Genomic DNA, 25,000 nt, shown 5'->3' with positions numbered 1-25,000 from the left:
ACCAGAGAGATCATAGTACTATATTACCCCACTAGAGAGATCATAGTACCATATTACCCCACTAGAGAGATCATAGTACCATATTACCCCACTAGAGAGATCATAGTACTATATTACCCCACTAGAGAGATCATAGTACCATATTACCCCACTAGAGAGATCATAGTACTATATTACCCCACTAGAGAGATCATAGTACCATATTACCCCACTAGAGAGATCATAGTACTATATTACCCCACTAGAGAGATCATAGTACCATATTACCCCACTAGAGAGATCATAGTACTATATTACCCCACTAGAGAGATCATAGTACTATATTACCCCACTAGAGAGATCATAGTACTATATTACCCCACTAGAGAGATCATAGTACCATGTTACCCCACTAGAGAGATCATAGTACCATGTTACCCCACTAGAGCGCTCATAGCACCATGTTACCCCACTAGAGCGCTCATAGCACCATGTTACCCCACTAGAGAGATCATAGTACTATATTACCCCACTAGAGAGATCATAGTACTATATTACCCCACTAGAGAGATCATAGTACTATATTACCCCACTAGAGAGATCATAGTACCATGTTACCCCACTAGAGCGCTCATAGTACCATGTTACCCCACTAGAGAGATCATAGCACCATATTACCCCACCAGAGCGCTCATAGCGCTCACTGAAGCATGGAAGGGTAATGGTGGCTAGTCTTCAGATGGGCTGTGCTCAGACTCGAGGGTTGAGGCAGTGAATCCATCCTGCTTGTAAAGAGCTCAGTTTAAAGTCTGAGCAGCTAGAAGTCGTTGTCGGTGACGTCGCCTCACTCCTCCCGTGTGCTGGATGTGCTTCCTGTGGCAGCTGGGTTCAGCTAGGTTAGCTAGCATTAGTATTACTGTAAGCTGCTTTCAACAGCGGCCTTATTCCATGAGGAAGAACAAGTTTGCGACGCTATGTTTTGAATGTTTTGCAGATTTTGGTACATGTTGTATCTTCATGCGTCTTCTTTTTGGAAATGATGGAATGTTATAATATTAGATAAAAACCTGTTTTGATCCCCAGTGGAGAAACTCATTTGTCACCAAAGACAACAAGAGACCCAAACAGACAACAACAGACAAGCTGCACAGCGGACAAAAAACACATTGCAAAGAACCAACACCAGAACATGTCACATGAAACAACTGAGAAGTGGTAGTGTGCAATATGCCCTCAGCGTGTTAGTGTCTGTGTACAGACGTCCAATGAGAGGAGGGCTTTGTAGCAGCAACATATGCTGTTTCAGAACATGACGACTAGAGAAAGAGAGAGACAGCAGACGCGGCAGGGAGAGAGAGAGAATCCTACCTTTCTTGTTCTTCCCTGCAGCTCCACTTTTAACCGTGATGAGAGTGAGGACCAGCAGCAGCAGCAGCGCAGCCCTCATCCTGAAAGCAGCGCAGAGGGAAAATGAACATTCAAACGTGTTGACCCTCACCTCGGGGCTGCTCATGTGAAATCATTATCTGCTCCTCTCAGCACACCATCACGGCTCATAACAAGCCGACAGGGGACTGCTGCGCATCGGCTGCCTCCGTACAGAAAACTAGCACATTGTTCTAAATGTGAAGAGAAAATGTTACACACAGCGCACATCAGCTACTGCTTATGTTCCTACACAGACATTACTCTTTCTGAAGGCATCAATGTACACAAATGGGTCTGAGAAACATTCCCAGATGAGATCGGCTTGATGTCTGCTTTCGGGTTGGGCCGCCGCTGCCTCGTGAGTCGGTTACTGCTCGTTTCACAAGAGCCAGAACGCCGGCCTCCTGATGGATATTCCCGTGTTTGACCTTCCTCTCCTCCCTGGAAAGCACTTAACGATGTTGAATGGGACACCATTGTTGGTGTTCCATTCTGACAATACTTCTTTTCAACCAATGCGTTTCCTCGCGGTGGTCCGGTGGGAGGTGATGTTTAGCAGTTCTTACGGCTCTGTGAGCAGAAGTACACGGTGGAATAGAACATACAGTTCTGTGGTTTTAACCGCATGTTCGAGACATTTTTAAGGTGATTTTTCTCTTCAGTTCTGTTTATTTTGTATAGCCCCAAATCACAAATAAAACATTTCCCATGGAGGTCTTTACACCTTTAACATCCTGTCCCGGGAGCTCACATCGGATCAGGAACAACTCCCCAAATAAAGAGAGTAAAACCCTTTAGCAGGGAACAGGAAGAAGCTTCACAGAGCAACAGAGGAGGATCCTCTCCAGGATGGACAGAAGCAACAGATGTCATGTGACCAGAATGATCAACGTGACGGAGTTACAGCTCATTACATGAATATGACAGATGTGAATATCCAACCTTTTCTTTCATATAACTCAAAGGCTGTCAAACACAGCATCATATGTTCTTCACTGGAGGGGTCTTTGTACACTTGTTACACAAACGTTTTAAAGCTTGAAGTAGACCAGCAGGTGTGAAGACATTCACATGCCCTGCAGGCAGCAGAGCATGACAGCCTGCATAACCCCAGCAGGAACGCATGATCATGAAAGCATCAAACATCATGTCCACCAGCGAGCAGCCAGTAACAAACACGCATGAAGCTACACAATGAAGTTCCCTCCTGCAGGGTCCAGGATCATTGTGGGGAAGCTTCAAGTCTTGCTGCATACTTCTAGAAATGATCCTGTATGTAGACGTGAGATAAAAGGACCAGCATGCTCTTCACTTGCTTTTCCATCCATGAACGTCCTTCATCTTCCAGTGAGCGCTTCCAGGTCCACATCATTAAGTCTCTCAAGCTTTGCCTCACGAGCATCGACACCCTGACTCACCCACAGGTGATCTGATCACACTCTGCGTATTTCCTTTCTTCATTATTTACTATTAACATAAGAGAGAACTTTATTATTCATAAAACATTTGAACAAAGATAAAACCTTGACTATTTCCAGGAGCTTTCCCCCACAGCTCTCACATGGACACGCCGGCTGAGCAAAACTCCAGAAAAAAAACAAGGAAGTGGATCTGATGAAACAACACGTGTCCCCATGAAAATGTCAGTTTTCTCCTTTTAAATTCAGTGATACAAGAGTTATACAAGCTGCTGGGGCGTGACGGCGTGGACGCTTCCCACACCAGCCAGGATCCTCTAATGACCTGTCCAGGGACTGGAGCTGGATAGCAGCGTCCCATGAGGAACCCCTTCCTAGCCGACAGGATTACCAGAAGCAGCACTAAGGGGAATAAAAGAGAGCACGACCTTTGACCTGAACACTCACTGCTGACCGACATGTGCAGAGGACCTGAAGAAGGGATCCATCAACCCATTACTGATTGATCATGAAGCCCGTGACCATGAAGACACACACACACACTGTAAGAGTGCTTCTGCAACATCACAAAAGCAGTCAGACACATCATATCCAACATATCTCCGTTCTGTGTGAGAAGTGCTCACTCTGCTGATTTCACATACTTGTTCATGAGTATTAGTGAACTAGCATACCAGATATTATAGAGGGCTGAATATGTAAACATATTAAAGCAGACCAGGGTGGGTTCATTTGCAGGTGAATGTATTCTATATGTCATGTTTATATCACAATCACACCCATGCTGTTTGACTGCTACTAGATATTATAGTAACTCTACTTCAATGTTTGCATATTTAGGATTGAATATTGAACGCCTCACTGAATTTGGCCCCACAGATGAAGCAGTGATTGTAGGCATCAGTGAACGTGTGAATGTGTCCTGGGCCACACAACAGCTCTCCAGCTCCTCCAGGGACTTCTCTCTCTGCTCTGATTCTTCCTGTCAGAGCCTCCAGGTCCACGAGACACAACACAGACGATCAGTCCTGGAACAGCTTCCTGACTTCCTCCTGAACATCAAACACACAACAAGAGGAGCGAGGAGACGGCCATTCAGAGGCCCAATCTCAATCTCCATCCTTACAGACTCACAGACTTTGAGGCTCCCGTGAAGTCCTTGAGGGTTTAGGGTGTCCCAGTGTCACATGGTGGAGTGCCTGAGGGCTCTGTGGAGGTCATTTTGAGCCCTTTATGAACCCTTTCTGTAAGTCAACATTAGATGCTGACTTTGCCTAAGGGAATTACCCACAATGCAATGCAACGCAAGGTTTAACACGCATTTCCCAATGGAAGACTGGAGACGTAAAAAAAAAAAAAAAAAAGGTAAACAAAGAGGCACGTGGGCATTTTGCCCGATAAAATACCTTTACAACATTATGGAATATAAAAACATGAATTAAATGAAATGCAAACAGAATATATATATATATATATATATATATATATATATATATATATATATATATATATATATAATTTTTTTTGTACATTCATCAAACATTTTATTTTTACAAAAACGAGTGAATAAATAATATAAAATGACATCTCATCTTGGGAGGAAGACGTTTAAACCAGTGAATAAAAATAATAAAATAAATACATAATTTACACAATATGTTTCAATATAGTCACGTGATGTTGCAGCAAAGCGCCGTCCCATCCATATTCACACAAGTTCAAGCCCTCACTGACTCCCACGTTCAACCAGTGAGCAGCTGACGTCAGTGACCCATGAGGGTTCAGGGTTTGAGGGTTTAGGGTGGAGACGCAGGCTGCGGTCGAATAGTCAAATAATCACCTCCTAACGTCTAACCCTCAGCACTCGTCCTTGACCTCTGTGGAAACGTCACGGGGTCAAGGAAAGATGGGAAGGAGGATTCATGAGGAGTTAGGAAACGACAACCGCGTGTTTAGAGGATCAAGCTCCACTTTCACTAACGACGTAGTTCTGACGCGCCGGCAGGCGATGTTAGTGACGTCAGTCTGTCTGCAGCGGTGAAACTACAACGTTGTAGTCCATCTGCACCACAATAAGCATCTTCAATACTTCATGTGTGTTCTTAATGTTGCGTCATGCAGACGATTAAACAACCCGCTTCATATATTACTTTATTAACGAGGTTGGAATAGAAATTAACGATGGAATATATAAGTGAAAACATGGGGTTTTACACAGAGTGCAAAGCTACTAAACTGTTTCTGTTCAGTTTCAATCCTGTTGAATTAAATATCCCACTAACGATGTGTGTCATATGTGTGTCTCATATCCATTTATGTTGTTATGGTTTATATGCAGATTATAGTCTGATCATACAAATATGCAGACAGTAGTATACAAAACACAACTTGATAGTGCTTCATTGTAATGTAACAAAGTAGTTGATTAAAAAGATGATAATCACAAACAGAGTCAGGCTGAAGAGCTCGACCAGTTTAACTCTTTCATTAAAGCTTCTGTAACTAAAGTAAAATAAAAGAATGAGGGCTGAGCTGTTTCATCACTTTACAGTAGTTTCATCGCTTTACAGCAGTTTCATCGCTTTACAGCAGTTTCATCTCTTTACAGCAGTTTCATCACTTTACAGCAGTTTCATCTCTTTACAGCAGTTTCATCACTTTACAGCAGTTTTATCGCTTTACAGCAGTTTCATCGCTTTACAGCAGTTTCATCGCTTTACAGCCGTGTTCAGCAACATAAACGTAACGTTCGTAGTTTGCCAGCCGGTTTAACAGGTTATTACAAGTATTTACAAGTTACGCATATGTCGCTCATGATCGTTTGTTCTCGTGAACGGCCGAATGAAACGTCACTTTAAATGTTGCCGCCGCAAGGGATTGTGGGTCTGCATTATCTCCTTTCCTCACGTTAAGGAAGGTCCAGTGGTTCCTAAGCTAAAGGAGCTAAGTTAGGAGGCATGAAGCTCCTTTCCTTTGCGTTTAGAGAACTCGCCGCATCATGGCGGCCACTGAGGTACTTCCGGTCATTTCCCTCAGTGAGGAAGGTTCCTAACCAAAAGGACTATTAGACCGCGGCCTGGGATTGGGCCAGAGACTTGGGACGCACCCCTTGAGCCACCACTTCCTGCTGACCTTTCATAATAAAACTAGCAGGAAAGGGAGGCTGATGCCCTTTGACCCTCTGAAGGCTTTCAATGTGAAACATCTGCGTGAGATATGTTGAAGTAACTGGAAGGAGCCGATCCGATACTGCCTCTGAGCATCAATATTCATATTCATATCACTACACAGCTGACCTGTAAACAATGCACACAGACCTAAATATTCATCTCTCTCTCTCTCTCTCTCTCTCTCCCCCCCCCCCCCCCCCCTCTGTAACTGTGCCACATACTTGCAGCACTAAGCTACTTCTATCAGCAAAAAGCACAAACCTGCATTTCTAACATTTTTAATCAAACCCTAAAATATGCTACAATAGCTTATCTGCTGCGCACACACACACACACACACACACACACACGCACACACACACACACACACACGCACGCACGCACACACGCACACACACGCACACGCACGCGCACACACACGCACACACACACACACACACACACACACACACACACACACACAGAGCTGTTCTGTGGGAAGTGGGGCGATTACATAACGACTAATAAATCCGGCGTCAGATGGAAAGCACTTACAAGAAGAACACTGTAACGTAAGACGTAAATATGATGCGTGTGTATTTAAAAATGTATGCTCATATTTAATACCATATTTTAAAAACAGCAACACAGGACGCACGAGTTAAAAGCTTCTCACAAAATGAGCATTCACACAATACCGAGTGTGAGAGTTATTAGTTTCAAGCTTCGCTGAGAACAAAGCACGAGCACTCCAGAAAGTTATTAGTTATAGAACAATATGTCATGTGAAGAGCTCACTTACTTGTTCAGCAGAAGTTGCAGAAAGAAGAGAAAGTTGTGTCTCCACTCAGGAACCTCCCCGAGCCCAGGGCCCCGCTTTGTCTCCTAAACCAGTTCATTCTGGTTGCATAGCCCCATTCACCCCCCCCCCCCAAAACACACACACACACACACGGAGACACGCACACTCGCACACACAGGGACACACACAGAGACACACACACTGGTGTCATTAGGTCATTACTTTAGTCTTTATTACTGATGTATTTATATTACATATGGCTTTATTACTTCTGTGTCATGTCTCTATGACTGGACTGGTATTGTTGCTTCATCATCTGCAGGAGGAGCGTCTGGGGTTCCTTTGTCTCGTGGTTCTGCTGAAGGAACCAGCAGGAGAAGCATGAGCAGCAGTAGCAGGAGGAGAGAGCCGGCTGCTGCTGCTCATGAGGCCGTGACATGAAGCTTTGTGAGCGAGCCTGAGAGCAGCTGCAGCGAGCCCTGCTCCTCATCACAGACCCAACACAAGATGAGATCCACACTCCTCACTCATGAGGACCGACCGGAGCGGCGTGCCACCAGCTGCAAGAGCTTCTCTCCATGAAGTATTGAAAAGACAGAGTGATCCTGCAGTGAGAGGAGCGACCCGGCTCAGGTGCCGCGACAAGACACAACAGAGACTGTTGGAAGAAAAAATGATTCACGCCTAATCATTTACTATTTCTCTGTTATATTCAGACTCCTCATCTTACTGTCTCTGTTTAATCTGACACACAAACTCAGCATGTCTCCTGACAGCAGGGAGACTGAATCTGTGTGTTTCTGAAAGAACGAGCAGTTCCTTTGTTATCACATGACCATTTCTTACAAAGCGCTCTATGGGACGAGGAGAAAGGTTCACGGTGAGGCCGAAGACGTCGTGAGGGTTTCTGTTAGTGGTCATGATGAGTATTTAAGAGGTGGTTCTTTGAGAGATCTTGGAGCAGTCTTGCATGTGCAGTTTGTCTCTCAGCGTTTCAACTACAGGAGAGGGTTTATTACAGAAAATAAGATGGCTGGCGAAGCCCCAACACAGCCAAAAACGTATGCAACACAAAATATTGCTGTCGGCTGACAGGCCATACACCCCGGCAGCTACGGAAAAAGAGAGCGCGAGCGCCGTCACCGGGGCGGAGCTTTATGGGCGGAGGGCTCCGGCCCTGGTGTTGCTCATCAGGGGGACCCTGCAGGCAGGCAGCCAAGTAAGAGAATCGTGACAATCGTCACGTGACCTCAGGAAGCAGCAGCAGAGGTCAAAGGCCGTGAAGAACACATGGAGTGCAACTAAAGGGGAGCTCGGTCTTCTTCATTGACAATGAATGGAGAAACAGGATATCCCTGTAGCCCACGGGCCCCCGGTCGCCCACAGGTCGCCCCGGTCGCCCACAGGTCGCCCACAGGTCGCCCACAGGTCGCCCACAGGTCGCCCACAGGTCGCCCACAGGTCGCCCACAGGTCGCCCCGGTCGCCCACAGGTCGCCCACAGGTCGCCCACAGGTCGCCCCGGTTGCCCACAGGTCGCCCACAGGTCGCCCACAGCGTCCAGGTGAGTTGCCCGCAGGGCATGTTCTAAAAATAGAACAAGTCACCCTGGAGCTCCGTCAACATTTTCAAAACATATGATTGCCGACCTTTTCGGAAGGTCAAACCGCCTTAGTCTGAGACAAGGAAGGGGCGGAGCTACGATGGCCAGGTAGATGTGGTTACACCTGTGACTACACCTGTTGCTACACCTGTAGCTACTTGTAGCTACACATGTTGCTACACCTGTAACTACATGTAGCTACACATGTTGCTACACCTGTAGCTACTTGTAGCTACACATGTTGCTACACCTGTAACTACATGTAGCTACACATGTTGCTACACCTGTAGCTACACCTGTAGCTACACCTGTAGCTACATGTGGCTACACATGTTGCTACACCTGTAGCTACATGTAGCTACACATATTGCTACACCTGTAGCTACACCTGTAGCTACACACAGAGATCCGATGGCTCAGCAGAGGACATTTTGCAACCTTTTTTGTTGTCCAAAGTCAAAGCGTCGCTGCAATCCGAAGGGAAAGACTCGCTGCTCGAGGAGAGCGGCTACTTGATCTGCATTTGAACCCTTTTAGTATAAATGCTGCCGTAATTTGTTTAAATCTTACATAACTGATAATACGGGCAGAGTTCATCATGTTGTTAAACGTTACAAAGGTAGTGGGTCGATATGACAGGTAATGATTTCATAATAAATGTTACAGAGAAACAAAACAGAGATGTGATACCTCTGACTTTCAAGTGTTTAAACAGATTAATATCAATAAATGATAAGTCATCGCATCCTACCATCATTGTTGTGGAAATTATTGTTAATAATTAATGTGAGGAATAATTAACATTATTGATATGTGATCAGGCAGTCACTTCATATAATTTTAATAAAAAAGGTGATCTGTGCAACTTTGTTCCTCAGGAAGTTTGTATCAATCAAGCAGCCCCTCCTTGTTTTTTGTACCTTGAAGTAGCTCAGTTCAAAAAGGGCGACGGCCTCTGGTTTAGTGTCACTGGTGAACTCTCAGATTAGTTCATCTGAGAGATAGAAAACATATGAGTTTAACCTTGTTGTCTGATGATGACAAGATATCAGGACATAATCCAGATGAACAGACTCGGCTGAATTCCCTTTCAGTGTGCAGATGAGTGTGAATCTTTCTCTGGGTGTGAGTGTGTTTCATACACGTGTTTTGATGAGCATCCGGCTGAAAAAATGCTTGTCATTAAAAACATCTGAGCCAATCAGGAAGTGTCCAAAACTAGGACTTCTAGTTGGATGAGAAGTTACCAGAGAGATGACCTCACCGTCTGCAGAGCTTCAACCATAGTTGTCTACATTAGTGCACAAAAGCTGGGACACAGGGCTCAGGTTGAAGGTCACCATCAGCAGCTCTTGAAATAAGAAAGATGAACCCAGATTGGTTTCTCCGATCAAACTATTCAGTGACCACAACCAGCCGAGGACTACCCATCCCCTACAGTCTGGATGTGTCTGGAGACCAGGGAGCTTCTCATCCTCACTATGATGTCATTAGTCATATACACACAAAAGGCACACGGATTGTTGCAGATAACACCAAACAGGAATGTAAATCACATGAATTAAACACACCCAATAAACACACCTAATAATCAAAATCTTGAACCCAAACCCAGCATCCCCTCAGTCACAAACCTCCTTCATTCAACTTCAATAGTCTGACGATAAATAAAGGCCAGAAATTAATTTTATTTTCTTTCCTGATCTAAAGGTTAGGGTGGCATGAGGCCGCTGGGCCGCAATGTGCAGAAGCCCCGCTATTCCATCCCCAGGCCCCCTAAAGGTCACATGAAGTGTCCTTGAGCAAGACACTGAACCCCTCACAGCTGCCCACTGCTCCTTAACCGAGGATGGCTCAATGCAGAGAACAGGATTATTAAAGGATACATCATCATCATCATTATTATCCCACCACAGTCTGTTGAGACGGGGTCTTTTCCTGCAGTTGTTTCCCATTTATCCTCCACTAGTTTGCATTCTCGGTCATGGGAAGAGTTCGGGGAGGCCATGGAGAAGGACTTTCGGTTGGCCTCAAAGAGGTTCTAGCAAACCATCTGGCGGATCAGAAAGGGAAAGCAGGGCCTACCCCAGGCTGTTCTCAGCGTGGGAGTGGAACTGCTGACTCGGACTGGGGACATCGTTGGACGGTGGAAAGAGCACTTTGAGGAACTCCTAAACCCGGCCAACATGTCCCCTGGGGAGGGGGCAGCGCCTGAAGACCTTGGGGTGGGTGCACCCATATCCCTGGCAGAGGTCACTAAGGTAGTTAAAGAGCTCCTTGGTGGCAAGGCGCCGGGGGTGGATGAAATCCGCCCTGAGATGCTGAAAGCGCTGGACATTGCTGGGCTGTCTTGGCTGACACGCCTTTTCAGTGTCGCATGGGGGTCGGGAACAGTGCCCATGGACTGGCAGACCGGGGTGGTGGTTCCCATCTTCAAGAAGGGGGACCGGAGAGTGTGCTCGAACTATCGTGGTATCACACTGCTCAGCCTCCCGGGAAAAGCTTATGCCAGGGTGCTGGAAAGGAGACTCCAGGGTGCTGGAAAGGAGACTCCAGGGTGCTGGAAAGGAGACTCCGACCGCTTGTCGAACCTCAGATTCAAGAGGAGCAGTGTGGATTCTGTCCCGGTCGTGGACCAGTGGACCAGCTCTTTACCCTTGCGGGACTACTGGAGGGGTCTTGGGAGTTTGCCCAACCAGTCTACATGTGCTTTGTGGACTTGGAGAAGGCTTTCGACCGGGTCCCTCGGGGGGTTCTGTGGGGGGTGCTGCAGGAGTACGGGGTGCCGGACCCGTTGGCACGGGCTATCCGGTCTCTGTACGCCTGCAGTAGGAGTTGTGTCCGTATCCTCGGTATTAAGTCAGACACGTTCCTGGTGGGTGTTGGCCTCCGCCAGAGCTGCCCGTTATCACCGGTCCTGTTTGTGACCTTCATGGACAGGATTTCTAGGCGCAGCCGGGGGGCGGAGGAAATCCGGTTCGGGGGCCTCGGGATCGCCTCTCTGCTGTTTGCAGATGATGTGGTCCTGTTTGCTTCCTCGGACCGTAACCTCCAGCATTCGCTGGGGCGTTTTGCAGCCGAGTGTGAAGCGGCAGGGATGAGGGTTAGCGCCTCCAAATCCGAGGCCATGGTTCTCTGCAGGAAACCGGTGGATTGCTCCCTTCAGGTGGGGACAACATGCCTGCCCCAAGCGAAGGAGTTCAAGTACCTCGGGGTCTTGTTCACGAGTGAGGGTAAGGTGGAGCGAGAGATCGACAGGCGGATCGGTGCGGCTGCTGCAGTAAAACAGGCGCTGTACCGGTCCGTCTTGGTGAAGAGGGAGCTAAGTCGGAAGGAGGAGCTCTCCATTTTCTGGTCGGTCTACGTTCCAACCCTCACCTATGGTCACGAACTCTGGGTCGTGACCGAAAGAACGAGGTCGCGGATACAAGCGGCCGACATGAGCTTCCTCCGTAGGGTGGCCGGGCTCAGCCTTAGAGATAGGGAAAGGAGCTCTGACATCAGGAGGGAGCTTGGAGTCGAGCCGCTGCTCCTTCGTATCGAAAGGAGTCAGCTGAGGTGGTTCATCTCATCCGGATGCCTCCTGGACGCCTCCCATTAGAGGTTTTCCAGGCACGTCCATCTGGGAAGAGGCCCAGGGGAAGACCCAGGACACGCTGAAGGGATTATATCTCCCGGCTGGCCTGGGAACGTCTCGGGGTCCCCAGAACGAGCTGGAAAATGTTGCGGGTGAGAGGGAAGCCTGGGTCGGTCTGCTGGGTGCTGCCACCGCAACCCGACCCCGGATAAGCAGCGGAAAATGGATGGATGGATGGATGGATAGTTTGCATTCTGTGGTGTTCCGGCTCCTGGAGTCCTCTTTAGGGCCACGACGTTCCAACTTTACAACCTTCAGAAAAATAGGATTTGAGACACTTGGATCAGAATGGATTAGTTTTAGCTGGATGACCTCATCAGCTGCAGACCTGTGTGCTTCCTTACTGGCTTCAGGTGGACCAGTACAGACGGGTTCCCGTGGCTTTGTGCTCTCAACACAGAAACTTAAATACATAAACACTGAGTGGACTTTGCTATATGATATGCTACATGTTTATAATAAAACAAAAAGGTCAAGTTCTCAAAACACCATTTTTTCTTTTATTGGCATCATATTAATCTCAAAAACTAATTTTACAAATGCCAAATAATTGAATCCACAAAGGAATAGAAAGAGAAAAGATGGAAAGTTGTTAACTGTTGCACGACGTGTTCAGCAGAGACACGTACATTTATACAACAGCTGCTTTACATCACAATACAGTCCAGACACAGCAGGAGAGGCTCAGGGGCTGCTTTGGTAGACTCAAGTCATGTAGAGACTAACTCACGCTTTGGTAGACTCAAGTCATGTAGAGACTAACTCACGCTTTGGTAGACTCAAGTCATGTAGAGACTAACTCACGCTTTGGTAGACTCAAGTCATGTAGAGACTAACTCACGCTTTGGTAGACTCAAGTCATGTAGAGACTAACTCACGCTTTGGTAGACTCAAGTCATGTAGAGACTAACTCACGCTTTGGTAGACTCAAGTCATGTAGAGACTAACTCACGCTTTGGTAGACTCAAGTCATGTAGAAACTAACTCACGCTTTGGTAGACTCAAGTCATGTAGAAACTAACTCACGCTTTGGTAGACTCAAGTCATGTAGAGAGAAGTTGTGGTGTAAAATTGTCTGCCAGGCAAATAGGAATGCAAACAAAATACATGAATGAAAAATATAATGATCAATGAGCGAGAATGTGGGATTTGCCCGGACAAGTAGACGTCTGCAGGAAAACCCCATGCGGTCTGACCAGAGTCAGCATGGGCACCAGAAGCCAGGTTCCTCCTCTCCATGGAGGGTCCTACAGGGAGACTCTTGCTCTACAGATGAGTGTTCAGCAACCAGCGGAGATGCTGGACCTCCACAGCTCAGAGCTCACCACAGGCTGAGTCACCTGAGGTCAGCTGATCCCCTCATTGCTGGTCCTGTCTGGAGCCTCTACTGAGCCTCTACTGAGCCTCTACTGAGCCTCTACTGAGCCTCTACTGAGCCTCTACTGAGCCTCTACTGAGCCTCTACTGAGCCTCTACTGAACCTCTACTGAGCCTCCACTGAGTCTCTACTGAGCCTTTACTGAACCTCTACTGAGCCTCTACTGAGCCTCTACTGAGCCTCTACTGAACTTCTACTGAGCCTCTACTGAACCTCTGAGCCTCTACTGAGCCTCTACTGAGCCTCTACTGTTGGAGCTTTACATTGAAATGATATATTTTATTTTGCTGTCACATCCAACAGAAGTTCCTCAGTGTTGATGCTGAACTCAAAGCTCACATGACACTTTAAAAGCCAATCATTTGTGTGTACTGTATCTTTAAATGTCAACAAGCTCTAACGTTTGGCACAACAAACTAAAATAATACATAATTTGAAACAATCATAACAAAGTATGAGCATTTACATTTCTCTAAAGTACACTCACACACTCACTTGATCTAACTTGACTTAACATATCTTTGGAAATAAAGTCACAAAAAGAAAGTCTAAACTCTAAAGGCACCAGAAATACATCACTTTGATTGTGTTACAACATATGAATCAGATTTATCTCTAGAATATGAAGATAGAAGTCAACTCATTACACATGTACACTCTGGTATGGCTGAGGTAACAAAGGACGGAGCGTCATGTCTTTAAACCCCGTTAGTCTGTGGTCAGTCCAGACCATGATCCAGACCACGGTCCAGAGCATAGTCCAGACCACAGTTTGGGCCACAGACCAGAGCACATCTGTCTGTGGCCATGGAACCTCGTGATCCCACCATCCGTAACACCCTCGAGCCCACATCTTAGACCCTCTGCTCCACAACAAGTTATTACAACGACTAACGGTCAGATTTTCATGAAGTCAACTACAGATATTGAAATTCCAAATGTCACCACTGCGCTGATATTCCATGACCTCAATGAAACAAACAGTTAACATATTACATTTGGCCTTTGTGGTCACCGGGCCTACTCGTTTAGTCTCGTTATATTGTGACTCTATAATCAATTAATCATTAATTACATTCCTGAGTTTGTTCAACTAGACAGCAGTGCTTCCTGTCTGATAGCGACTGAGCCGGTCTGGTGAGGACCAGAACCCTTCTAGTCTGAGAGTGGAGTCCTTTTATTGGTTTGATAGAAAGACTTTGGAGGAGGAGGAACCCGTGGACTCCTTACATGTATTCAAAGTCTCACACAAGATTCGGATCCTCAAACGGGTTCTGTTCCTCGACTTAAACTGTTCATCTTCCCTCATTAACGTAGCACCCCTCAGTGTAACATTATCATCATGCTGTCATTCATATTAACGCTTCATGTTGCTCTCTGTGAGCCCGTCCTGCGTCCCGTGAGGATGAGGCGGGAGCTGTGAAGAGTTCTCCATCTCAGACCGCCGTCTCCTGGTCTTCCCTCTGGATCATCTGGTAGTGCTGTCTGTTCTCCAGATACGCCGCCAGTTCAGAGTCCTGAGCCTTCTCCGCCCGGTTCTTAGGAGTCTCCCCCTGAGGAAGACAGGTGGTTAGAGACTCTGCTGTGCTCAACATGTACAGCCTCCTGCGGTCTCAGGGAGGCGTGACCCCTGACCTCACACATGATACCTCCACACGCTGTGCGGCATTGTAGCGATCACTGTCAATCATCCCGAACCAGTATCGGTATGCCTTAATGGGTTTCATGTGCCCTGACCCCCTTCATCACATCTCACTGAGCGGACGCTCTTATCCAAAGCATTATGCTCTATACACCATAGACACGGCAACGGGGAGCCATTTGGAGTTAAGTGTCTTGCTCGAGGACACAACGACATGGATTAGCAGAGCTGGGGCTCCCCCGGCAGAGCTGCTGGTCCGGACTCAAGAAGACCGCCGTGGGAGAGCGGGCTCGTCCTCATCCAGGGGCCGGCTGCCCACAGCTACTATTCGTCACAGCTTTCAACATGAAATTGTTTGAAAAACTTTTTCATTCAAGGTCAAATCCCAGCATCATGCAAAACTAGAAGAACACAACAGCTGCTTCCCATTTCAGCTTCCATGCTGGAAGCACGTCTGAGACGAGTCGTGACCTTCATGGCGGGTCAGAGTGTGTTTGTTGCTCCTGCTGTGAGGCTGTGGAGCTGCAGACGTTTACTCAGGAACAACATGGTGGTGCTGTAGCATTGTGTCACCAGTGATGAGACACTCCACAACTCACAATACAATAAACAACGTGTGTCCTTGAGGACACACACACACACACACACACACACACATACACACACACACACACACACACTATTGTTAGCGGTGGCTGAATCACTTCCAGAGTTTAGGAATGACTAAATAGTTGAGTCCAGAGTGTGTGATTGAACGTGTGTGTCAGAGAGACAGACAGAGATTTAGAGATACAATGGAGTACTTTAGAGATGTCTAAATCATAGAGTTCTCTTCTCGAGTTATTCTCCCTCTCTCGTCTCCCCCATCCCTCCCCCTCTCTATCTAGGTCATTGCTGAGTCCAGCCAGTTAGGAGCTGTATCTGCACCGTTGAAATCTCCATGGAAAATTGAACAATGACCAACACACACACACACACACACACACACACACACACACTACTTTCATGTAGCTCCTCCATCAGTGTGAATGTTAGTCCTGATGGACAGGTGGTACCTTCATGTAGCTCCTCCATCAGTGTGTGAATGGGTGAATGACGTCATGTAGTGTTAAAGAGCTTTAAGTGGTTGGAGGACTAGAAAAGAGGGTTGCACTTCATAATAACTACACACTAATAAGCATAGTTTGCTGGCACATACATATAATTGCTTATGATTATATCTAGCTAGCTAGCTGGGACTTGTTTGCCAGGTGGCCGGCGCATCTCTATCACTCAGTCCCATCACCTGGCCGGAGTTCCTTCTGGCCCCGTGGACACACCGGGTCCTAGAGCGTAAACATGTGTCCCACATGTTCAGCCATAAAGTTCTGTACAACCCGTTTACATTTACCAAAGTGTTATGTATCAAAATAACAGGTAGATTTAAATTGCGCGACAGTTAGTTGTCATTTCAAGCTTGACATTTACCAAACATGTGTAGCCGAGGGTTTCTCTTGCGCCTATACTTTTATAATAATAATAAAATAACAACACAATGCTCCGTTAGGTAAGACAAGATGGCAGCCATTTTATTCTTGTCTCCCTTTTCACTCAAACAAATCCTCTCTTTCTGTTTCCCCCTCCACAATAAAAGCCCTAGCTGTTTACGTACACACCAATAGCTCACACATGTTTTGTGTAGACTTTGATATTTTGGGGGAATGACTTTGGGGAGAATGTCAGTGGATACGATGAATAATGTGTTTGTGGTCCCTGTTCCTGCTGTAAAGTCACACGTTGATACGGCTTACAATCAGTAGACTAGCTAACGCTCTGAAAGCAGACTAGCTAACGCTCCGCGAGCAGACTAGCTTACGCTCCGAGAGCAGACTAGCTTACGCTCCGCGAGCAGACTAGCTAACGCTCCGCGAGCAGACTAGCTAACGCTCCGAGAGCAGACTAGCTAACGCTCCGCGAGCAGACTAGCTAACGCTCCGAGAGCAGACTAGCTTACGCTCCCAGAGCAGACTAGCTTACGCTCCGCGAGCAGACTAGCTTACGCTCCGCGAGCAGACTAGCTTACGCTCCCAGAGCAGACTAGCTAACGCTCCGAGAGCAGACTAGCTTACGCTCCGAGAGCAGACTAGCTTACGCTCCCAGAGCAGACTAGCTTACGCTCCGAGAGCAGACTAGCTAACGCTCCGAGAGCAGACTAGCTTACGCTCCCAGAGCAGACTAGCTAACGCTCCCAGAGCAGACTAGCTAATGCTCCCAGAGCAGACTAGCTTACGCTCCCAGAGCAGACTAGCTTACACTCCCAGAGCAGACTAGCTTACGCTCCCAGAGCAGACTAGCTAACGCTCCGAGAGCAGGCTATCTTACGCTCCGCGAGCAGGCTATCTTACGCTCCGCGAGCAGGCTAGCTTACGCTCCGCGAGCAGGCTAGCTTACGCTCCGCGAGCAGGCTAGCTTACGCTCCCAGAGCAGGCTAGCTTACGCTCCCAGAGCAGGCTAGCTTACACTCCCAGAGCAGACTAGCTAACGCTCCGAGAGCAGACTAGCTTACGCTCCCAGAGCAGACTAGCTTACGCTCCCAGAGCAGCAGACTAGCTTACGCTCCCAGAGCAGCAGACTAGCTAACGCTCCGCGAGCAGACTAGCTTACGCTCCGAGAGCAGACTAGCTAACGCTCCCAGAGCAGACTAGCTTACGCTCCCAGAGCAGACTAGCTTACGCTCCCAGAGCAGACTAGCTTACGCTCCGAGAGCAGACTAGCTTACGCTCCCAGAGCAGACTAGCTTACGCTCCCAGAGCAGACTAGCTTACGCTCCCAGAGCAGACTAGCTAACGCTCCGAGAGCAGACTAGCTAACGCTCCCAGAGCAGACTAGCTAACGCTCCGAGAGCAGACTAGCTAACGCTCCGCGAGCAGACTAGCTAACGCTCCGCGAGCAGACTAGCTAACGCTCCGCGAGCAGACTAGCTAACGCTCCGAGAGCAGACTAGCTTACGCTCCGAGAGCAGACTAGCTTACGCTCCGAGAGCAGACTAGCTAACGCTCCCAGAGCAGACTAGCTTACGCTCCCAGAGCAGACTAGCTAACGCTCCCAGAGCAGACTAGCTTACGCTCCGAGAGCAGACTAGCTTACGCTCCGAGAGCAGACTAGCTAACGCTCCCAGAGCAGACTAGCTTACGCTCCCAGAGCAGACTAGCTAACGCTCCGAGAGCAGACTAGCTAACGCTCCGAGAGCAGACTAGTGAGCGGGGAGCGAGTACATAAACAGGAAACTAAGATGAGGAATGACACGGGTTTGATCACAACATCGTGATGATTTCCAGTCAGAGATAATCACCATCGGTAATTTCCCGACGTGAGGCAAGTTCTCTAAACATCATGGAGAAGAAATGAGGGAGAAAAGACGGACAGAAGCAGCGAGAGCACTTCTTTACATGGTGTCATCCTCCACCCTGCTTTCTACTTTACCAATGCTTTACTAATGCTAAACAGTGTGTAGGTATTATAAAGCGCTATTGAAAAGAGTTGTACAAGTACAGTCCATTCAGCATTCATGTTGAAGTTTATCTACAGCGCAAAGTTCACCGTCTGTGTGATTGCTAAACTACATCTGGACATAATGACCAATGTGGACGCACATTTTGTTTGCAGAAAGTAGATCCAGCTCCACTTCTACTGGGACCAGAGGGCTTGTGGAAAAGTCCCAGCAAGCACAGCTCACACTACACCATGAGGAACATGTGGCAGTCTTAAGATGATAAATGAGATTTGGAGAACACCTCCAGTCTCCAGATAGTGGTGCCGCCATGAAGTGTGTCAGGACAGTCGGCAGTTCAAAACATATTTAGGCATAACAACACTGGTTGGGGAATGCTTGATCGACAGCGATCGCTGCAATGCTCGGCAACAGTGAATGCTACTTGCTTGTGTCAGCTCAGCTTTGTTCTGCCTCTGGCACTGCTTTGGGTTTCGTGGCTTTAGCAACGGATACAGATTTGAGTATCTTTGGAGACGGAGGGTCACGTGGGCTCTCCATGGAGACGGCAGCTTAGAGAGTGGAGGAGCGGCGGCCAGCACAAGTATCGCAGCAGGAGATCCTCCCAGCCCGAGGTGCAGAACCCATTCATTTGAAACACTCACACTTTAGGGTTTTATATCAATAGTTTTGTTTTGAATAAGTTGCATATTTGTGTTGGGAGATATCGGGAAGATGTTTTTGCAGATTGGGGTCCAGAAGTCGGCATTGGGGTGATCTGTTGCCCTCGTTCACCCTCTTTCTCAAAGGGATGGATATGGTTGATTTTGTAGATTTGATATTGACAAATGATTAAAAAAAGTGAGTCCCTCCAATGCAGTGCAGTGACCAAACAGGGGAATGAAATCATGGTGTTGGTCAGATGCGTTTGAGGTGGGTGATACCTTCAATGACAGTGGGTCAGTGCTCCCTTTAGCCTCATGTTCCAGATGGGACTGGGCGTGGTAGGTGCACATCTTTAAAGACGGCGTTTAAATGTCTCCCGAATGAAAGACGAGATCATCTCCTACGCTTTGAGAAGAAATGACCTGATGATCCACTGAATAAGAGAACAACTGTAAATACTTAAAGCTTTACACACTCTCAACCATACATGGCAGTGTTTTACTCATGACCATTGCAACACAACTCCCAATTGGCCTTATCTTTGATAATTATTTGCGTAAATCTGTATTATGGACATTTTCTTCCCTTTAATCATCACCGTAGTATCTTAAATATAAAGATCACAACTTTCTTTTATGTGTTATATGTACACATGTTAAATACTTTAAACAATAAGACCAAATGAATGACATCATGCAGAGTTAACAGGGAATCTCAATGATCAGAAGAATATTAACATGTGGCTCAAATGTTCAGAATAAGACTATGTTAAATATTCTGCACATTTATTTGGAAACCCTAATAAAAGTTCCAGCGACCAAGCTGAGGTCCTGTGCCAGAAGACAAAATAATGCATGTCTTTTCTTTGGGAGCGCCTGCTACGCGGGTACACGGCGGTCAGATGGGACAATCTTTACACTTCTTCTCAACAGATAAATAATCGTGTTAGATCATTTCATGGCATTCTCTCATCACAGAGGGACTGAGACTGACAGTCTGAAAATGTTGCTGACCTTAATCTTCCATAACAGGAACTTCCTGGAGATATCTCAAGCCATTGAACGCATGCCTCTGACTGTTGAAGATATTGGGACTCTTCTCCTGCTTGAGGTTATAACAATGCTTTTAAAACTGGCCTGCCACAGGGCATGCTCATTCTCAAAGAGGGAAAGATGCTTAGGACCGTCATGCTTACCTGCCTATTATCTTCAAAGATTCTAGCACACTGTTCCTTGGACCTATCAGCCTAAACTTTTTTTTTAAAGTGCTGAAGTATGTCCAAATGCAGAGTACCTTGTCAGAACAGCTAAACTGCTAAACAGTCTATTTTGGGTTCCACCAATGGCGCTTTGAAAAGAGATGGATTATTTTGGCTTCTTTAGCAGCTAAACGACAGCAGCTGTGAACAGAACCTACCTGTAGGTCTGTTTTCATCAGGGAGGCTCCTGCTTCTACCAGGTAGTGACAGATGGTCCGCTGGCACAGGGAGGCAGCTCGATGGAGGACCGTCTCCCCCCTGGTGGTCAGAGACAGAGACTTCAGCAACTCTTGGTCTTCTGAGAGTCCAGCACCATTGATGGCCAGCTGCCCTGCGGCTTTGGTTTGGTGTCTTATGTTCTCATGTTTATTCTCTTTAACTTTGGTCCACTGGTTGGAGGCCCAGAGAGACAGACCAGGGCCCAGTGAACCGCATCAAAGCTGCTGCTGCTGCAGGACCACATTCAGACTCATGAGCCGTGGTCCAAAACAACTTCAAGCATTTGACTCATTTGTTGAAATAAACGTTCATATTTAAATTGTTAAACGCATTGGGAGATGAAGGTATCCACGACTGTACTTACTGCAGCTTTTCTGTCACATCCAGCAGGTCAGAGGGAGCTGGAAAACAGACGGAAGAGATTACTGTCCAGAGACGTCCAGCCAGACCTGCTGCTGAGTATCAATGGTTCACTACGAAGGCCATCCCGCACGCACCCCACGGCCAACTGAGGACGACCAGGAGCACTAACTAAACAAATGTCATGCCGTGGCTGAGCCGGACGCGAGAAGCTAACGGTACAAACAGTGCAGCGAAGCTAACTGAGCTAACCAAGCTAACCTGTGGGAGGAGCTATAGCTCCACAGCGCTGTAAGAGAGCAGGAACCTGCACACAAACCTCCATCTTTTCCTACTCAAGTCGTTGTGTTGGTTCAACCCACCGGAGGAGTTTCCTGTGAAGACCCACCTTTACTTCCAACAGACAGGAAGCGCAGGACCAGCAGGAAATGAACACTTGTTGATGCACGCGCACGCACGCACATGCACGCACATGCACGCACGTGCACTCACATGCACACACGTGCACTCACATGCACTCACATGCACGCACAGGCTGGACCAGTATTTCCACCAAGAGGAGAAGCGCTGACACACCCAGACGTGACTCCTCTGTATCTTCACCTCCACCAGTTGTTTGATGAGATATTAATGAGCTGACTTCTGTACATTGCTCAGTTTACCAAGACTTTAAATGCCAAACACGTAACTAATGGTGTACATGTGATGTACACCATGTTTACTCTCACAGCTCTCCTGGAGGATCACATTGCAATTGCATTGACTCTAATCCCATTAGACATGAGGGTATGTGCTCCAGTACCATGGTCCAGGATGTAGCGGACCATCTCTTTGCTGCCGCTGGCGACGGCGTGGTGCAGCAGGCTGCAGCCGGACGAGTCCAGCACGGTGAGGTCCGAGCCCTTCAGGTGCAGCTCCTGCAGCTTTTGGTGAAACGGTTTTAAATGTTAAACAAGACGTGATAATACTAGAATCATTTGGATTGAATCCGAAATGAACAGAAGAACGTAAAGCTGTACTAGTTGTTGTCTCTTAGCTCCGCCTCCTGAGGGAAACATCTGCCCAGCAGCCAGTGGCCAGTTCATCACTTTTCTATAATAAATCTATTTGAATTGATTTCTCTGGCCTGGACAGCTTGTGGGTTCCTTCATTTGAGAAAAGGTCACATCTAGAAGCAAACATGGACCCAGATGTTTCCTCACAAGAGACCCCTCTTCACTCAAAGGCACAACTAACGCTCCTCATTACAGGAATTACAGGATCCACCATGGACTGATTGGCTCATGGACCTGTCACTCACCTTCTTCCCATCCTGGTTCTTCACACACTCAATCAACATCTCTAGAATGAGAGAGAGAGAGAGAGAGAGAGAGCGAGAGAGAGAGAGAGAGAGAGAGAGAGAGAGAGAGAGAGAGAGAGAGAAATTAGTCTGTGAGAGACAGAGTGTAAGCCAACATGTTTCACATGAACTATAAATATCATAAGGTATCAGTCACCTGAGTTACATCTTTAAGAAGTCAGGCCTTTCCCTTAGTGTGTGTCAGTGTGTGTCAGTGTGGTCGTTCTTGGTGTTAATGGATGATGCATGATGACATGATGTCAGCTGGACCTTCAGGCCCAGTGTAGCATTGTGTGCTCATGTTTCCATGAATGTGGAGCGTCCTGCATGTATTGAATGCTCCATGTTGTGATGTACAGAACACTCAGAGGGAGACATGAAGGTTTCCTCATCAACAGCACTGAGCAGGCCGACATGCACATGAATGTTTATTAGGCTGACCTCGATTCTCTCTCTCTCTCTCTCTCTCTCTCTCTCTCTCTCTCTCTCTCTCTCTCTCTCTCTCTCTCTCTCTCTCTCTCTCTCTCTCTCTCTCTCAATAGCTGAGTCCTAATCCAGTTACGTTAGGCTTAGTGGGGGAAACTTCTCTAAGAGCGTCTGCTGCTGCAAGACAAACACCACGCACGCACACACACACACACACACACACACACACACACACACACACACACACACACCCGCACACAATACAAAACACAACACACACTCTGCATGTAGGAATTAAAAGAATTTAGCCCTGGGAACGAATTAAGGAAAGCAGAGAAAATGAGAGCCAAACTTAAGACATGAGGGGAGAGGGGGAAAGATGAGAGGAGAGGGAGAGAGAGGAGGGGGAGAGGATAGAGGGAGAGAAGAGGACAGAGCAGAGGAAGAGGAGCGAGGAGAGGGAGAGAAGAGAAAAAAAGGGGGAGAGAGGATTTTTATGAATCTGTATAGACTATTCAAAGACCTGACCCCTCTGTGTCTCTCTCTCTCTCTCTCTCTCTCTCTCTCTCTCTCTCTCTCTCTCTCTCTCTCTCTCTCTCTCTCTCACGTCACTTGCTCCATTGAACTCTGTTTGATGCAGTCAACCTTTCTGACCCTGATGGGAGGGGTGTGTGTGTGTGTGTGTGTGTGTGTGTGTGTGTGTGTGTGTGTGTGTGTGTGTGTATAAAAGAGAGAGATAACGTGTCTGCATGAGAAATATCAGATACAGGTTGGTCATAAAGAAAGAAGACTAGATTTAAAAGTTTTCATGACTTCCTCAACGTCATAGAGTGATCTGTAGTCCTGGAGCGAACTGTAGTCATAGAGCATTCTGTAGTCATAGAGCGGTCTGTAGTCATAGAGCAATCTGTAGTCATAGAGCATTCTGTAGTCCTCAAGCGATCTGTAGTCCTCGAGCGATCTGTCGTCCTAGAGTGATCTGTCGTCCCAGAGCGATCTGTCGTCCTAGAGTGATCTGTCGTCCCAGAGCGATCTGTCGTCCCAGAGCGATCTGTCGTCCCAGAGCGATCTGTAGTCATAGAGCGATCTGTAGTCCTCGAGCGATCTGTAGTCCTCGAGCGATCTGTAGTCCTCGAGCGATCTGTCGTCATAGAGCGATCTGTCGTCCCAGAGCGATCTGACGTCATAGGGCGATCTGTAGTCCTCAAGCGATCTGTCGTCATAGAGCGATCTGTCGTCATAGAGCGATCTGTCGTCATAGGGCGATCTGTAGTCCTCAAGCGATCTGTCGTCATAGAGCGATCTGTCGTCATAGAGCGATCTGTCGTCATAGAGCGATCTGTCGCCCTCGAGCGATCTGTCGTCCCAGAGCGATCTGTCGTCCTAGAGCGGTCTGTCGTCATAGAGCGGTCTGTCGTCATAGAGCAATCTGTATTCCTCGAGCGATCTGTCGTCATAGAGCAATCTGTATTCCTCGAGCGATCTGTCGTCCTCGAGCGATCTGTCGTCATAGAGCATTCTGTAGTCATAGAGCGATCTGTAGTCCTCGAGCGATCTGTAGTCCTCGAGCGATCTGTCGTCATAGAGCGATCTGTAGTCCTAGAGCGATCTGTAGTCCTAGAGCGATCTGTCGTCATCGAGCATTCTGTAGTCATAGAGCGGTCTGTAATCATAGAGCGGTCTGTTGTCATAGAGCGGTCTGTAGTCATAGAGCATTCTGTAGTCATAGAGCATTCTGTAGTCATAGAGCGGTCTGTAATCATAGAGCGGTCTGTAGTCATAGAGCGGTCTGTAGTCATAGAGCGGTCTGTAGTCATAGAGCGGTCTGTAGTCATAGAGCATTCTGTCATCATAGAGCGGTCTGTAATCATAGAGCGGTCTGTAGTCATAGAGCGGTCTGTTGTCATAGAGCGGTCTGTAGTCATAGAGCATTCTGTAGTCATAGAGCGGTCTGTTGTCATAGAGCGGTCTGTAGTCATAGAGCATTCTGTCGTCATAGAGCGGTCTGTTGTCGTAGAGCGGTCTGTTGTCGTAGAGCGGTCTGTAGTCATAGAGCATTCTGTCATCATAGAGCAATATGTAGAACAGGTATTACATGTTTTAAGATGTTTCTCTGGAGAAGCTGGCTTTCAATATGTCACTTTTAGAAACCACAGCCCTGCTGGAGAATTAGATTTTGCAGAACTCATTTCCAACAACACTTGACAGGAAGTGACAGGAAGTGACAG

The 25,000-nt window shown here is 47.3% G+C and overlaps 2 protein-coding genes across 10 annotated transcripts in view; both read right to left on the bottom strand.

The window, feature by feature from the left end:
• The window catches only part of LOC137794019 (midkine-B-like), a 10,243-nt gene extending 3,391 nt beyond the window's left edge, over positions 1 to 6,852 (bottom strand). Inside the window, exons 1-2 of the mRNA XM_068590561.1 lie at positions 6,777 to 6,852; positions 1,348 to 1,427 (exon numbers count right to left, since the gene is read on the bottom strand). Coding sequence (XP_068446662.1) covers positions 1,348 to 1,426 — 79 coding nt within the window. The 5' untranslated portion in view covers position 1,427; positions 6,777 to 6,852. The remainder of the gene's footprint in view (positions 1 to 1,347; positions 1,428 to 6,776) is intronic.
• Positions 6,853 to 14,554: 7,702 nt separating this feature from the next.
• Positions 14,555 to 25,000, bottom strand: part of LOC137794047 (diacylglycerol kinase zeta-like) — a 77,846-nt gene continuing 67,400 nt past the window's right edge. For 8 of the 9 annotated variants that reach the window (XM_068590619.1, XM_068590622.1, XM_068590618.1 and 5 more), the window contains 5 exons: positions 22,308 to 22,348; positions 21,810 to 21,930; positions 21,012 to 21,048; positions 20,587 to 20,686; positions 14,555 to 14,946 (listed from right to left, as the gene is read on the bottom strand). In XM_068590619.1, coding sequence (XP_068446720.1) covers positions 14,830 to 14,946; positions 20,587 to 20,686; positions 21,012 to 21,048; positions 21,810 to 21,930; positions 22,308 to 22,348 — 416 coding nt within the window. In that variant the 3' untranslated portion in view covers positions 14,555 to 14,829. The remainder of the gene's footprint in view (positions 14,947 to 20,586; positions 20,687 to 21,011; positions 21,049 to 21,809; positions 21,931 to 22,307; positions 22,349 to 25,000) is intronic. The other variant, XM_068590617.1, reaches the window with a different exon arrangement.

Source organism: Clinocottus analis, unplaced genomic scaffold (genome assembly GCF_023055335.1).
Source record: "Clinocottus analis isolate CAN_PGR_092001 unplaced genomic scaffold, fCliAna1.0.p SCAF_24, whole genome shotgun sequence".
Lineage (NCBI taxonomy): Eukaryota > Metazoa > Chordata > Actinopteri > Perciformes > Cottidae > Clinocottus > Clinocottus analis.
Note: the sequence above shows the minus strand (reverse complement) of the source record. Positions and strands in the feature narration are given on the sequence as shown.